The sequence below is a fragment of the Sebastes fasciatus genome, chromosome 19 (assembly GCF_043250625.1).
Source record: "Sebastes fasciatus isolate fSebFas1 chromosome 19, fSebFas1.pri, whole genome shotgun sequence".
NCBI classification, from domain to species: Eukaryota; Metazoa; Chordata; class Actinopteri; order Perciformes; family Sebastidae; genus Sebastes; species Sebastes fasciatus.
In genome coordinates, this window is record NC_133813.1 from 21,464,776 (window position 1) to 21,477,677 (window position 12,902).

Here is a 12,902-nt window from a genome sequence, read left to right on the forward strand (position 1 = left end):
AGGGGGCGTGGCTACGAGTTAGCTGAGTTGTAATTCCCTCAGTCAGGCCTATCAGGTGCCCACAACAAGAGGCTCCACCAATCAAACGTCAGTATTTATTAATGTTGTAAATCTAAAACTATGAGCTACTTCTTTCACATTTTTCCATTTTGAATCAAGAAATATTAACAAGAGCATGTTTGATATGCTTTATTAACTTGAAATAAAACAAATACAACAATAATGTGCAACAGTAGCCTACTGCTTGCTAGTAGTACAGCTACATTAAACCTGCAATAGGCAGAATGTTTTTGGCATCATTGGGCAAAATTTCCATAACCAAATTTCATCATATTGTAATTCAAGTGTTCTGAGAGAAAACTAGACTTCTGCACCTCCTCATGGCTCTGTTTTCAGGTTTTAAAAAATCCAGACTTTGGCCAATCACAGGTCATTTCAGAGAGAGAGCGTTCCTATTGGCTGTGTTCCGGCTGGTGGGCGGTGCTTGATATTTCCTCAATTTATCTCAACATGGCTGCCGGGTCACAAACTTTCTCATTTAACAGCTAAACAGTACACTACAAGATGTTTCTGAAAACTTTATAGGTGAGAAATAGGCATTACAGTTACAGAATATTGATTAATATTTGATCAGCGCTGCTTAGTTTGAACATTTGATCAGACTATGCGTGTAATTGACAGCTGCTTAGATACAGCAGGCTCCAGCTCGGCTCTGATTGGTTGTTTCCTCCGATCTGTGAAATCTTGTAGATGCCATTAGGAGCACCGGAGGACACAGAGGCACATGATTTTTTCAGATTACCTGTCTCATGCACTACTGTCAGGATATAGCGACCGTTTTATAAAAATAACTGCTTAAAATCATATTTGCTCCATTTCTACCCACTGCAGCTTTAAATCAAAAGGGAAGTTTGAAATTTACAGAACAGAATTAAGTTACAACAAAGAACATCATTCATTTATTTACTTTCCCTTAGAAAATGCAAATATGTATCAATTACTAATTACAAGATTGAGAATAAAGGTAATTGTTTTTTCCAGTGCTTTTTTTCTCTTCTTTTTGTTCCCTTTTTTTCTTTTCTTCGGAGGACTAGATTTACTTAAAACATATATGTTTTGATGGCCACATGGTTATTTCAATGATGTTTTAGTTCACAGTCAGCTCAACCAAATAATATTTTGTAAAATGCTGAATTTAATATAATTTCATTCAAAATACTTTATTCATCCTACAAGGGGCATTTTGAAGCAAGCTGGTTTGCTAACATAACAACACACAAGCTATTCATTCACACTCATAACAACAATCTAACATTTTTTAATAATATACATATATAATTTTTTTTTAAGATGAAAGACACAATAATTAATGTCAGTGGCTAATCCATAGCTGTCCAACACAGTCCAAATGACCAAATGTGATTATTGTGTCATGCAAATTTGATATTGTGTAAAGATTAATGAGGTTTTATCATCATTATAAATAAATCATTGATACGTCTATGTATATACAGTATACACGGGTAAAATATGCCTATGACATGATTTTGTCAATATCACCCAGCTCTATAATCATGTTCTGTACTGTGAAATACTCCTTGTCATTGATGACAAAGGTTTCAACTTGATTTTAGATAACTTCCATTGACTTACACTTTGAGTGATTGAGACCACCTGTACGGAAATCCTCCGCCATTGCCTCCTCTATCCTTGATGTCAAAGACCGCTTTAGGATTCGTTTAAAGTCGTTACCAATGAACACGTAGAGAAGTGGGGATATGAAACTGTTTGCTGCAGCCAGGGTGGCCCCCACCTTCAGGCCAGTTTTAAGTACGTCTACGCTGTGGTTGTGGTTCTTCAAGTCTGACTCTAAAAGAACAAAGGTATGATAGGGGACCCAGCAGAAGAAAAATGAAAAAATGAGCGCCGCCATGACTTTGTAAGGCTTTGTTGACCTGATGGTCAAACTTCTCAGCTTCACAGTGAGCACCGAGCTGCAGAACACAATCATGAGGAAAGGAATCAGGAACCCGCAGATGAACCGAGTCAGCACCACCGTCTGGTGTCTGGAGGATCCCATGTAACCGTTGTGGCACTGAGTGACTGAGCCGTGGACCGTGGTTTGTCTGAAGATCAGTGAGGGCAACGTTAGGAGTGCAGAGAGGAACCACATGAGGACGACAACTCCAAATGCTTTCCGCACTGTCCGGTGGTTATGTGACCACACTGGAAATGAAATCATTAAACAGCGGTCAGCGCTGATCAGGACCAACAGAAACACAGAGCTGTACATGTTGAGAAACAGGGCGGAGGAGGCGAGCTTGCACAAGACCAGTCCGAAAGGCCAGTGTGAGGTGATCACGTAGAAAACTTCCAGGGGCAAAAAGGCACAGAACAAAAAGTCTGAAATGGCCAGACTGATGTACCAGGTGGTGTAGACCGTTCTTTTCATTTTCCATCCACAAATCCATATCACCAATGAATTTCCTCCAAGGCCAATAACAGATATAATGATGTTGATCGCCACTAGAACATGAGTCAAAGAAGACTGAGGACTATTGAAAATCTGTCCAGTTGTTGTAGTGGTGGTGTCATTCTCGGTTTCATTGTCTGCAGTGTAATCGCCAAATTCAATATAATCCACCTCCATGCTGGTTACTTTTCCTGAAATATATAGCACAGTGTCTTCGTTTATATACATACATATACACATAGATGATTCTATGAACAGTTCACAATTTTTATCAAGAAAATCTATCTTAGTTTATTATATAAAATGTACTCAAGTACTCACGTTATGTCTCGTCGTAGAAGCAAATCACTTTAAAGTGCTGTATTCCCTTGCTGCTGGATGCAACTTCTCACTTCTGTTTCCTGGGCAGTGATAATGACGAAAGAGGAATCACAGTTGATATGTCATGGAACAAATGAGAATCTGCCCTCCTCTCACTTACCGTAAACACATCTACGTTTACACATACGTTTGTGGGTGAGACCAGTGTCAGCTGTTTAAGTGGGTTCACTTGGTCACGGAGGTCAAAACAACTGAAAATATACACTATATATATATATATAATAAATATTTCAAGTCTTACAACAGCTTTTCAGTAAAGTGTTGCAAAATCACAATGGAGATCCCCTTTACACAACCACACGAACAGACAAAACCACAAGCTGACATTCCCATAAGGGTGTGCCTATCGGCCTACACCATTTAGCCAGAAGGGCAGAGTTTGCAAAACTTAGGTCAAGGGTGATTTCCTGTTGCAGTGTTTATTGTAACTCAAAGGGAATTAGTTGATTTTTGACTATAGATCTGCAGTAAGAAAGATAAAATGTCAAATATAAAAAACATCATACACTCCATCCAAAATACCCATACTAATAAATCAGAATTAAAAGTCAACCATAAATGTTTGTGGTACGCACACCCATAAAATATAGCACACATCTGTGCCCTGCTTTCTTTTAAAAACAAATTGATAATTTGTGAAGATAAAGAGCATTAGGATTATATTTATCACTACTAATAGTAGCACTGGACCTCTTATGTCTTTAATAACAGCATATTAACGGCAGATATAGAGTCTTTTAGATGTTTAAGAAAGCCAGTACAACAAATGGCAGGAAGAGGAAGTTTTTGTCTTCAATCTTCAATTCAACTTTTCATGTCACGTTCTACATTGGCAGTGCTGTTGTAAGTAAGAGCAGTTCCCTAAAAATCATATGATGCAGTTATGTAACAGAAAAAAAGCTGAGTACATTATGTTTCAAGCACAAGCCAACTGACCAACAAATCTGTAGATTCTGCTTTCATAAAAACAGTCAATTTTACCCCTTTAAAGACCCCATCCTGACTTCTATTTGTTTCATAGGGCTTTTTAGCAGCAGTGGGAGAAGTATTCAGATCCTTTACTCAAGTACAAATACCATAATGTAGCCTACAAAACACTAAATTGCAAGTAAAAGTCCTGCATTCTCAGTTTTACTTTAAAGATACATTGTGGGTTTAGTAGCATCTAGTGGTGTGGTTGCAAATTGCAACCAACTGAGTACCCCTCTGCTCACTCCTCCCTTTCAAGACTGCCCATGTACAAAACCGTGGTAATGGTTGGAGAACTACAGTGGCCTTCAGGTAGGCTAACGTAAAAACACGAAAGTCTCTCTAGAGACAGTATTTGGTTTGTCCGTTCTGGGCTACTGTAGCAACATGGAGGAGCAACATGGTGGACTCCGTGAAGAGGACCTGCTCCCTATGTAGATATGAAGGGCTCATTCTAAGCTAACGAAACGCAACGATTCTTAGTTTCAGGTACACTAATAAAAACATAGTTATGAATATTTCTGCTGATAGATCCACTGAAATGTTACACACTGTTCCTTTACATAAAAGTACAGAATAATTAGCGCTGAAATATACTTAGGTTATGGCAGCCTATCAAAAGTAAAAGTAGCCTAAAAGCAGAATGACCTCTTTTATACCCTGATATTATTGTGTTATATTACTGATGCCTTCTGCCGTCAAGTCTTTTAAGCCACAGTAGTGCAAAGTAACATAGGCTACAGTAGATTTGATCAACTACTGTACTTTGTACTAATTTGAATGTAGCCGCCTACCTACAGTAAATATTTTCACCGTAGCTATACCGCTGTTACATCCCAGCTCAAAGGCTGCTACCAAAATGACAGACCAGACGAGTTTTAAAATAGTAAAAGGCATTTATTTAACCAACTAACAATAAATATCTAAATAAATGTGGAAAGTCAGTAATCAGTAATGTAGGCATGTGTGGGTGTGCGAAAATGTCTGCAGCAAACAAAACCAAAAGCCCAAGGCTTATTGAAAGGAGGCTGGGTCACGGGCGGACATGGGTCTTGGGGTATGGGGTATAACGCATGCGCAGTGTGACTGAAGCTGCGGTCGTGCGTTGCGATTGGCTCAATTTCGGCGAGTGAAGGCCAGATTGTTCTGCGCATGTGTTGAAGAAATAACTAAATAAACGTGGAAAGTCAGTAATCAGTGATGTAGGCATGTGTGGGTGTGTGAAAAAAATGTTTGCATCAAACAAAACCAAAACCAGCCAAGGAAAAGAGAGCCCTCTGTGGGAAGGGAGGGAGCTATATATATTTTTCATTTTTTAGAAGTGGGTTAATGAATGTTCACCATGGATGTACTATATTATAAAAAGATGTTGTTGTTGTTGTTTTTCTCTCTACCGTATTTAGATTCAAGATTCAAGATTTAAGATGTTTATTGTCACACCGTTTATACGAGTACAATCGTGTGAAATACTTTTTGCTAGGAAGCTCCATTAAGAAAACAGTAAGTTAAGTAGCAAAAAAATAAAATAAAATAAAATAAAAATAAAAATAATAGTGTATTTACAAATAATATAAAGTATAATAATAAAGGAAGTACTTGGTATATGGTAACTATAGAAGCAATATATATATATATATATATATATATATTTTGCGGGAAGCAAAATTTGCAAGAAGCAAATTATATATATATGTATTTTTTTATTTTTTGCTTCTATAGTTACTTCCTTTATTTATATATATATGTATATATATATTTTGCTTCTATAGTTACCATATACCAAGTACTTCCTTTATTATTATACTGTATATTATTTGTAAATACATTATTATTTTTATATATATATATATATATATATATATGGATATATATATATGGATATATGGGAGCAGTAGAGGTTGCATACTATAAAAATATTGCGCAGGCAATTTTTTTTTTTTTAGAAAGTTCAATACAGTAGTAACATAAACATGTTCAGATTTTTTATGACAAAAAAAATCAGTAGATATATTTCACAGTAAAAAAAATAAAAAAAAAATAAAATAAATTATACAACAAATAAAATGTAAGGAAAGGAAAAGATGAATAAAAAGAAAAAAAAACTGGGATCCTTTAAACATTTGGAATAAATTTGAAATGTCTAAATAATAAATAAATAATAGTCTTTGCCCATTCAAATTTTTTGAGTTTTTAAGTTTTCAATCGTAGTCAAATATGTTATAAAATCAGTCTTATAAAAACATGTTTTACATAAACTGCACATGCGCAGATGTGATGAGTTTGGCCCCGCCCCTAACAGAGACGTGTATAAAAGCTCTCCTCTTTCTAACTGCGACATTCTCCTTCACTGACTGTCAACATGGCCGGCACCATCGCGAACAAGTGTCTCAGTCCTCTGACTTTCCTCACCAGGAGGCTCGCTGCTCCGGAGTTCATCACCCAGTGCTGCTACCACCAGAAGGTAAAACACCTAGTCTGTTATAGCTTCAGTAAAAGGAGGCTGGATCACTGTGTGCTAGCTGCTGTTATGTCTATTGTTTACAAATATTACCATCAGCTTTGAGTAGTTAGATCATAACAATCATGACGTGTAAGTGTGTCATCATGAGTAAGTGTGTCATCATGAGTAGGTAATCAGCTAGTTTTCTATATAGTTGGATGTATAAATACAATATAGGTTACATCAGTCTGCTGTCACTAACTAACATTAGATAACATTATTTGTTTATTTTTTATGCTTTCTTTATTGAACAAATGCTCATTTACAGTGGTACAAACAGATACATAGACAACTGAGAAAAAAACTAAAATAATTACATAAACATTTCATAATGCCAGAGTTTATATATATATATATCACATGTAGTAATTTAATTATAATAATAATATAATAATAATATAAAATAATTTACTTTTTTGTTTTTAACATTGTTTATTATGATGGTGACCAATTTTAATTGAATGAATATGGAATTTTCCCCCAAAAATCTCAATCTTATCCTGATTTAAAATATAGCATTAAATCAAACATATTTATTTCAACATTCATCTTAACGTTTCTTTTGTAGAAAGTTGGAACATTATTTGTTTCTTTTTTTTTATGCTTTCTTTATTGAAAACATGCTCAAGCGGTAGAAACAGATACATAGACAACTGAGAAAAAGACAAAACTTAAATAATTACTTAAACATTTCATAATGCCAGAGTTTATGTTATATACATCACATGTAATAATTTAAAGGTCTTCATGGCTTTTTGTTTTTAACGTTGAGGTATGATGGTTAACCATTTTTACTTGAATCAATATGGAATTTTCCCCCCAAAAAATCTCAATCTTATCCTGATTTAAAATATAGCATTACATCAAACATATTTATTTCAACATTCATCTTTCTTTTGTAGAAAGTTGGAACATTATTTGTTTCATGCCAGTTTGCGAGACGTCACTAATCTGCCTCTCAGGTGGCCACAGCTTAAACACTTGAATCCCATCCGATTAATAAGCTTTTAACAGTGTGCTAGAAACCTGTAAATGTTCTGTTATATACCTGTAATAGAATTGTATCTTCTTGAGGATACATCTTAACACAACATCCTTAATCACATGCACAGTTTGAGTTTCATTGTGTGATGTGATGTCTGATGCAACATGGAGACACAGGGTCAATGATAATATTAAAATTAAGTTAGTTTATGCAGGTCTGGTAAAAACAGAGATGGTTCTCTCTTAATGTTTGAATGATTTAAAACAGTATACTTTCTTATTGTAGTTTTTTTTTTTTTTTTTGGGCTGTGACGTAGTAGGCCTACCTGCCTTTAAATCTGACATCCCATCTGGCAAAACGGTTAGGCTTGGATACGTACAGCAAAATGTCCTTTAAAAAGCTGTAAGATAAAGATATTTCTTTTATCTAATTGTATTCTACACCATAAAACTTGTTTAAAAAGCTGAAAGATTATACATATGTGGATAACTAACAGAGAGCAAAACAAACAATTCCAAATTAGTGTATTAAATGTAGTCTTTATAGGATATTTTGTGATGCAAGCTCAGCCACTTCATATTGTTAAAGTCAGAGTGACTTGGCAGAAACTAGGGGGGAGGGGGCAGGATGCAGGAGTTGATTTAGTTGACAATGATATCCTGTCCTAATCTGTTTATTTCAATGCTTCTTACGTCATGCTGAAAACTTGTGTCACGGTGATGCTCAAAACTTATTGACTCTTTTTTCTGATTATAGCAGAATACAAAAATCCTCCCGGGATGCTACTGTTGTTCTACTTCATCACATTTATTTCAGCGACAACTTGTTAAACCCCACATTGTTTTCTTCCTAACACAGTGTTTTCTTTCTTTTCTCTCTGAAGGTGGTGGATCATTATGAGAACCCGAGAAATGTGGGCACTTTGGACAAACGCTCCAAGAATGTTGGGACTGGATTGGTGGGCGCTCCAGCCTGTGGAGATGTGATGAAGCTCCAGGTATGTTGTTTGTCACTAAAGCATGGATGGATTACACCCTTTCTTATACACACAGAGCCATTAAAACTGAATTATATTAACACTGTTACTTATAGTTTAACATTACCATGAAGCATTTCTCTTATTTTTTGCAGTTTCCAGTGGTTATAGATTTTAAGAATTGGAGTTAAGTCGCCTTTGGTATTTGAGTATAACCCTAAAACCTCTCATTTTTGACAGATTGAGGTTGATGACATGGGGAAGATTGTGGATGCCAGGTTCAAAACCTTTGGCTGTGGTTCTGCTATTGCCTCCAGCTCTCTGGTCACCGAGTGGGTGAAGGGCAAATCTGTGAGTGAACACATTAGACATTTCTTTCTCCGAGTGCGTCATGTATTGCTTCTCATATTCTTATTTATTCTGCTCATGTCTTATCATTAACTAGGAAAGGTATTTGTGGTGACTGGAACTGTGTGCTTTTCTTTCCAGGTGGACGAAGCTTTGACAATCAGGAACACTGACATTGCCAAAGAGCTCAGTCTTCCACCAGTTAAACTTCACTGCTCCAGTAAGTTTTCAGTGATGCTCTTCCTTTCCACACTGCTCCACATACTGTATGTATATTTAATATATCGAATTGTTTCTCATCAGTGCTTGCGGAGGATGCCATCAAGGCTGCCCTGGCTGACTATCGCCTCAAGCAGCAGGACGACCAGCAGGAGGCAGTCCGGGCCAGCTTGTAAAACGGAGCGCACTCACTCTGAGCCGGGGCGCCGCTGTTGCTTCCTGCTATCAAGATGAGAAGTAGTCCAGCATCCTCACTTTGTCCTGCAGTATTGTTGATTGATGTCACCGTCGTCAACCCTCCGTAGCAGTGTCACACCAGGCTTTCCGTATTAGTCTGCGGTCCTCTGTATCTTTTAGCCTGTCATGTAAACGCACAATGTAAGCACTGTCTGGGCTTTGTGGTACAAAGGTGGGCCTTATATTTGAGATTTTAGGATTTTGTGCAGGGGGAGTGTTTAGTTTGAACGGTGTGATGGAGACAATGATTAAAGGCTGAGAGCTGTATCCTATCTGCACCCTAAACACTGACCCTTTTGATATGCAATTATGCAAAGTGGCTTGAAACAATGAAAGGGTCCATTTGGCTTTAAGTGTAATTTATGATTATTAAGCAATGCTTCCTTGAATAGTTGCAATAAAAGTATCCTGAAACCAAAACTAATTCCCAAGCAGTGGTTTTCTATATGTGAATAATCTTGAACATGCAAATACCGATCTGTAAAACATTGTCAACACTTGGAGTTTTGCACAGAATTACAAAGTATTTAGGAACATAACACATAATGTTTACTGAAGTGGCTTATGTGCAGAATATTTTAACGAATTACACAAACTGAGTGCGTTCTTAAAGGAACAGTGTGTAACATTTCAAGGGATCTATTAGAAATATAATATTCCTAACTATGTTTTCATTAGTGAATAATCACCAGAACCTAAGAATCGTTGTTTTTTTTTGTTAGTTTAGAAGGAGTTTAGGGAGCAGGTCCTCTTCACGGAGTCCGCCATGATTCTACAGTAGCCCAGAATGGACAAGACTAGCGAGAGGCTTTTGCATGTTTACGTTACCTGAAGACCAACGCAGTTCTCCGACACGCTTGTGAAACTGCGGTAACTAGGGATGTTAATAATTAACCATTAACCATCATTAAGAATTTGTACGGATTAATGCTATCGGTTAAACGGTTAAAAGAAATAAACTACACACACTGCACTGCTACATTCACAGCTATAACGCCACCAAAAACCCCACACTCACCGCCGCCACACACACTGTCTGTCAGACATTCGCTAACGTTGAGCATGAAGCCATCAGCAACGCTACAGGTGCGAACGCAACACACACACACGGCCTGTCGGACACTCGCTAGTGTTACGCCCGGCTGACAGATAACGCCAGGAAGACACCGCCACGACCTCGCAGCTCAACATGCATGCAGCATCTTGGCTGCTACAGTAACTCTCCCTGATGGGTGAACTGGGGACTCAGTTGTCTGTTTTGCACATACACTGCAGCTGGTGATAAATGACGGATATAACCTGTTTGTGCATCGGCCTATCATTGCAGTTGTGCAGCTTGTAAGGCACTAAAACCACAGCACCGGTTAGAAAAAAAATTAGCATCCCTAGTGGTAACGTGAGCCGCAGGGTGTAGAAGTGTGATACCGTCTGCCACAGTCTGACTTCCTTTGCTTCTAAAGTAGTGTTATTATGGTGAGGATGGCCTCTGAGCGATGCAAACGGCGTTACCACACTACCCTTTAAACAACACAAAACATCCCATAAAAATAAATATGCTTTGTACCAGATGTTAATGACGTTACTCCATAAGACATGTCTATAATCTGGCATAAAGATGTATCCAGTCAAAGCAAAGCAACAGGCTGCTGCATGCATCTACCCTACACTGAATGAAAAAAAATACAATATTGCAAATAAAAACAACCTGTGATTGGAGTTTAGCAACCTTTCTGCAATTCCCTTGATACCTTTTCGTAAATTCACTGGACAAATAAAACAATACATTCAGGTCACAGTGTTCAGAATAGTTAGAAAGCAGTTTTCTCTCCTGCGATCAGCTGAAGTGTGGCAGAGTCATTGTGAATATGCAGAGAGGAGGGCCTCAGACTCCTGCCAGTTAGAAGCTCTTGTGACTCATCGTCCTCTGGATGAAGCTGCTCTGGAGGATTAAGCTCAGGGCTTCCTGCTGCTGCTGTTGCAGCTGCTTCACTGTCAGAAAGCTCACCCAGCTCCTTTTCCTCAGGGAGAGTCGGGAGCTGCTGGTCCAGGATGCTGCCATCTGGCTGAGAGCTGTCCTCAGGACTGTGGTCTGCTACTTTCTTACTGGGATCACTTCCCTCTGCAGCATCAACACTTTTATTTGGTGTGCGCAGCCTCTTGGCAGCCCTCATGATGTCTGCCTGGAGCTGCTTGTGAGAGTCCACCGGCTCACTTTCTTGCTCAGGAACGGCCTTTTCCGGCACTTCATTAAAGAGTTTAGCACCTCCAGTTTTGTCCCTGTCGTCCACGTACATTTTTGAAGGGAAGGAGGAAGGGTAGTAGGCGTTGACTTTGCGCCTGCGGCTCATTACGATCGCCCCACAGATAATGAGGAAGACGAGGAGGACGAAAGAGCCCGCGACAAGGATGAGGAGCATGTTCTCCTCCAGAAAGTCCACGACTCGATTCAGGAAGTCAGTTTCCATGTGGGTGGGGCCAGCAGGTGTGGTTTGGTACTCAGTGGAAATGTTGCTGGTGGGCAGAGAGGAAGTGGAGATAGTGAGCTCTTCCTCGTCTGTACTTCCTTCTAGAAGACCGTAAAAAGGTCGAGGTGTGGCCGAGCTGCTGCCGATGCAGAACACCACACACAGACCAATCAGATGAAGGGCCATCGGTAGCATGGTTTCCCCTCAGGATCTGTAAAGAACAGGAAACTGAAATGTCAGTGCCATTTGTGAAGATTATCTTGCTGAACAAAACGTGAAAGTATCATAAACGTTTGTTTGCCACAGAGCTTATTTTCGGCAATAATCCAACACCCAATTGAAAAATCAAAGGGAACAAGGGCGATGCTGACTTCCTGGTTGGCCTACAAAAATACGTCATCCCTGCACCACACAACAGATATCTAAAAAAAAAAAAGTGCAAATAGAACTAAAACTATCTGCATGACTATAGATACAAGAGAAAATGTTTTTTTTTATAATAAATGTGGGTGATCTGACCCTTTAAACACGGCTTTATTTATTTATTTGGATCACAATCAGCTCTCTACTCGGTCTGTGTGTCAACTTGCAGCAGCAGCTCCTACACTTTTATCCTTAGTCTGCTCCATCTGTGTGCAAGCTGAGCCACATGAGCTTCTGCTCTCATCTGGAAAAAGGGGGGTGAGATGTCTTTTTTTTTTTTTTTTCCAGAATTAACCACACACACTCACCCCAGACCAAATATACACGGCCACACATGCCTGTGCAACCAGATGCATAAACATACGCACATAAGGTGGTCATGTGCACACATGGAACTAATCTTCACTCGGCAGATTTTTTTTAAATTCCCCCAAAAAAAGTACTATGACCTAGATTCTGTCTTCAGTCCTTCACTTTAACTGACTTTTTAGTGGTCATGCTCTGACTTCCTGAGGCTGGATGCTGCTCTGAAGGTATCACAATGCTGTCACATCATCCACTTCAAAAATTGACATGTGAACTAACATCAAGAAATTCAAAGAAAAAACAATGAAACGTCAAAACATTTTTCTCACCATCCACTGCCGGCAGAAGAAGTGTCTCTGTTGGAATCGCCTCTGATGGAGGGTGTGTGAAACCAGTCTGGAAAAAGTGAACTAAGAGAGAGAGTGAGAGTACAGCAGAGAGTTGCAAATGCTCGGCGAGGCACGCCACTTCTGCAGTTTCACATTTCAGGCTGGAGGTTTGTCTGGATAGTGCAAAAGGAGAAAAAAAAAAGATGTCGTTAACTATGAGGACAAATCCCTCCTTCTGCCTCTCCACTGTTCTCCTCCCCCTCCAGCTTCCCAGAGAGCGTCTGGGCTCTC

At 38.7% G+C, this 12,902-nt stretch overlaps 2 protein-coding genes across 3 annotated transcripts; both read right to left on the reverse strand.

The window, feature by feature from the left end:
* Nucleotides 1-174: 174 nt before the first annotated feature.
* On the reverse strand, nt 175-3,152 carry LOC141757321 (chemerin-like receptor 1). Of its 2 annotated transcripts, XR_012591623.1 has the most exons (3): nt 2,955-3,152; nt 2,795-2,874; nt 175-2,664 (listed from the first exon to the last, which is right to left on the reverse strand). XR_012591623.1 is itself a non-coding variant. In XM_074617739.1 (2 exons), the coding sequence occupies exon 2, from the start codon at nt 2,648-2,650 to the stop codon at nt 1,631-1,633; it is 1,020 nt and encodes a 339-aa protein (XP_074473840.1). In that variant the 5' UTR covers nt 2,651-2,664; nt 2,795-2,877; the 3' UTR covers nt 175-1,630. The 2 variants fall into 2 exon arrangements, 1 of the variants encoding a protein (XP_074473840.1); XM_074617739.1 differs by lacking the exon at nt 2,955-3,152 and having other exon boundaries at nt 2,795-2,877.
* A 6,667-nt stretch (nt 3,153-9,819) lies between these two features.
* tmem119b (transmembrane protein 119b) lies at nt 9,820-12,836 on the reverse strand. The gene is made up of 2 exons (XM_074616968.1): nt 12,612-12,836; nt 9,820-11,764 (listed from the first exon to the last, which is right to left on the reverse strand). Exon 2 carries the CDS (start codon nt 11,746-11,748, stop codon nt 10,897-10,899), a length of 852 nt encoding a protein of 283 aa, XP_074473069.1. The 5' UTR covers nt 11,749-11,764; nt 12,612-12,836; the 3' UTR covers nt 9,820-10,896.
* Nucleotides 12,837-12,902: the final 66 nt, after the last annotated feature.

What these genes read in the sequence shown, in the direction of transcription:
- LOC141757321 (XM_074617739.1), bottom strand. Translation starts at nt 2,650, where the DNA reads ATGGAGGTGGATTATATTGAATTTGGCGATTACACTGCAGACAATGAA.
- tmem119b (XM_074616968.1), bottom strand. Translation starts at nt 11,748, where the DNA reads ATGCTACCGATGGCCCTTCATCTGATTGGTCTGTGTGTGGTGTTCTGC.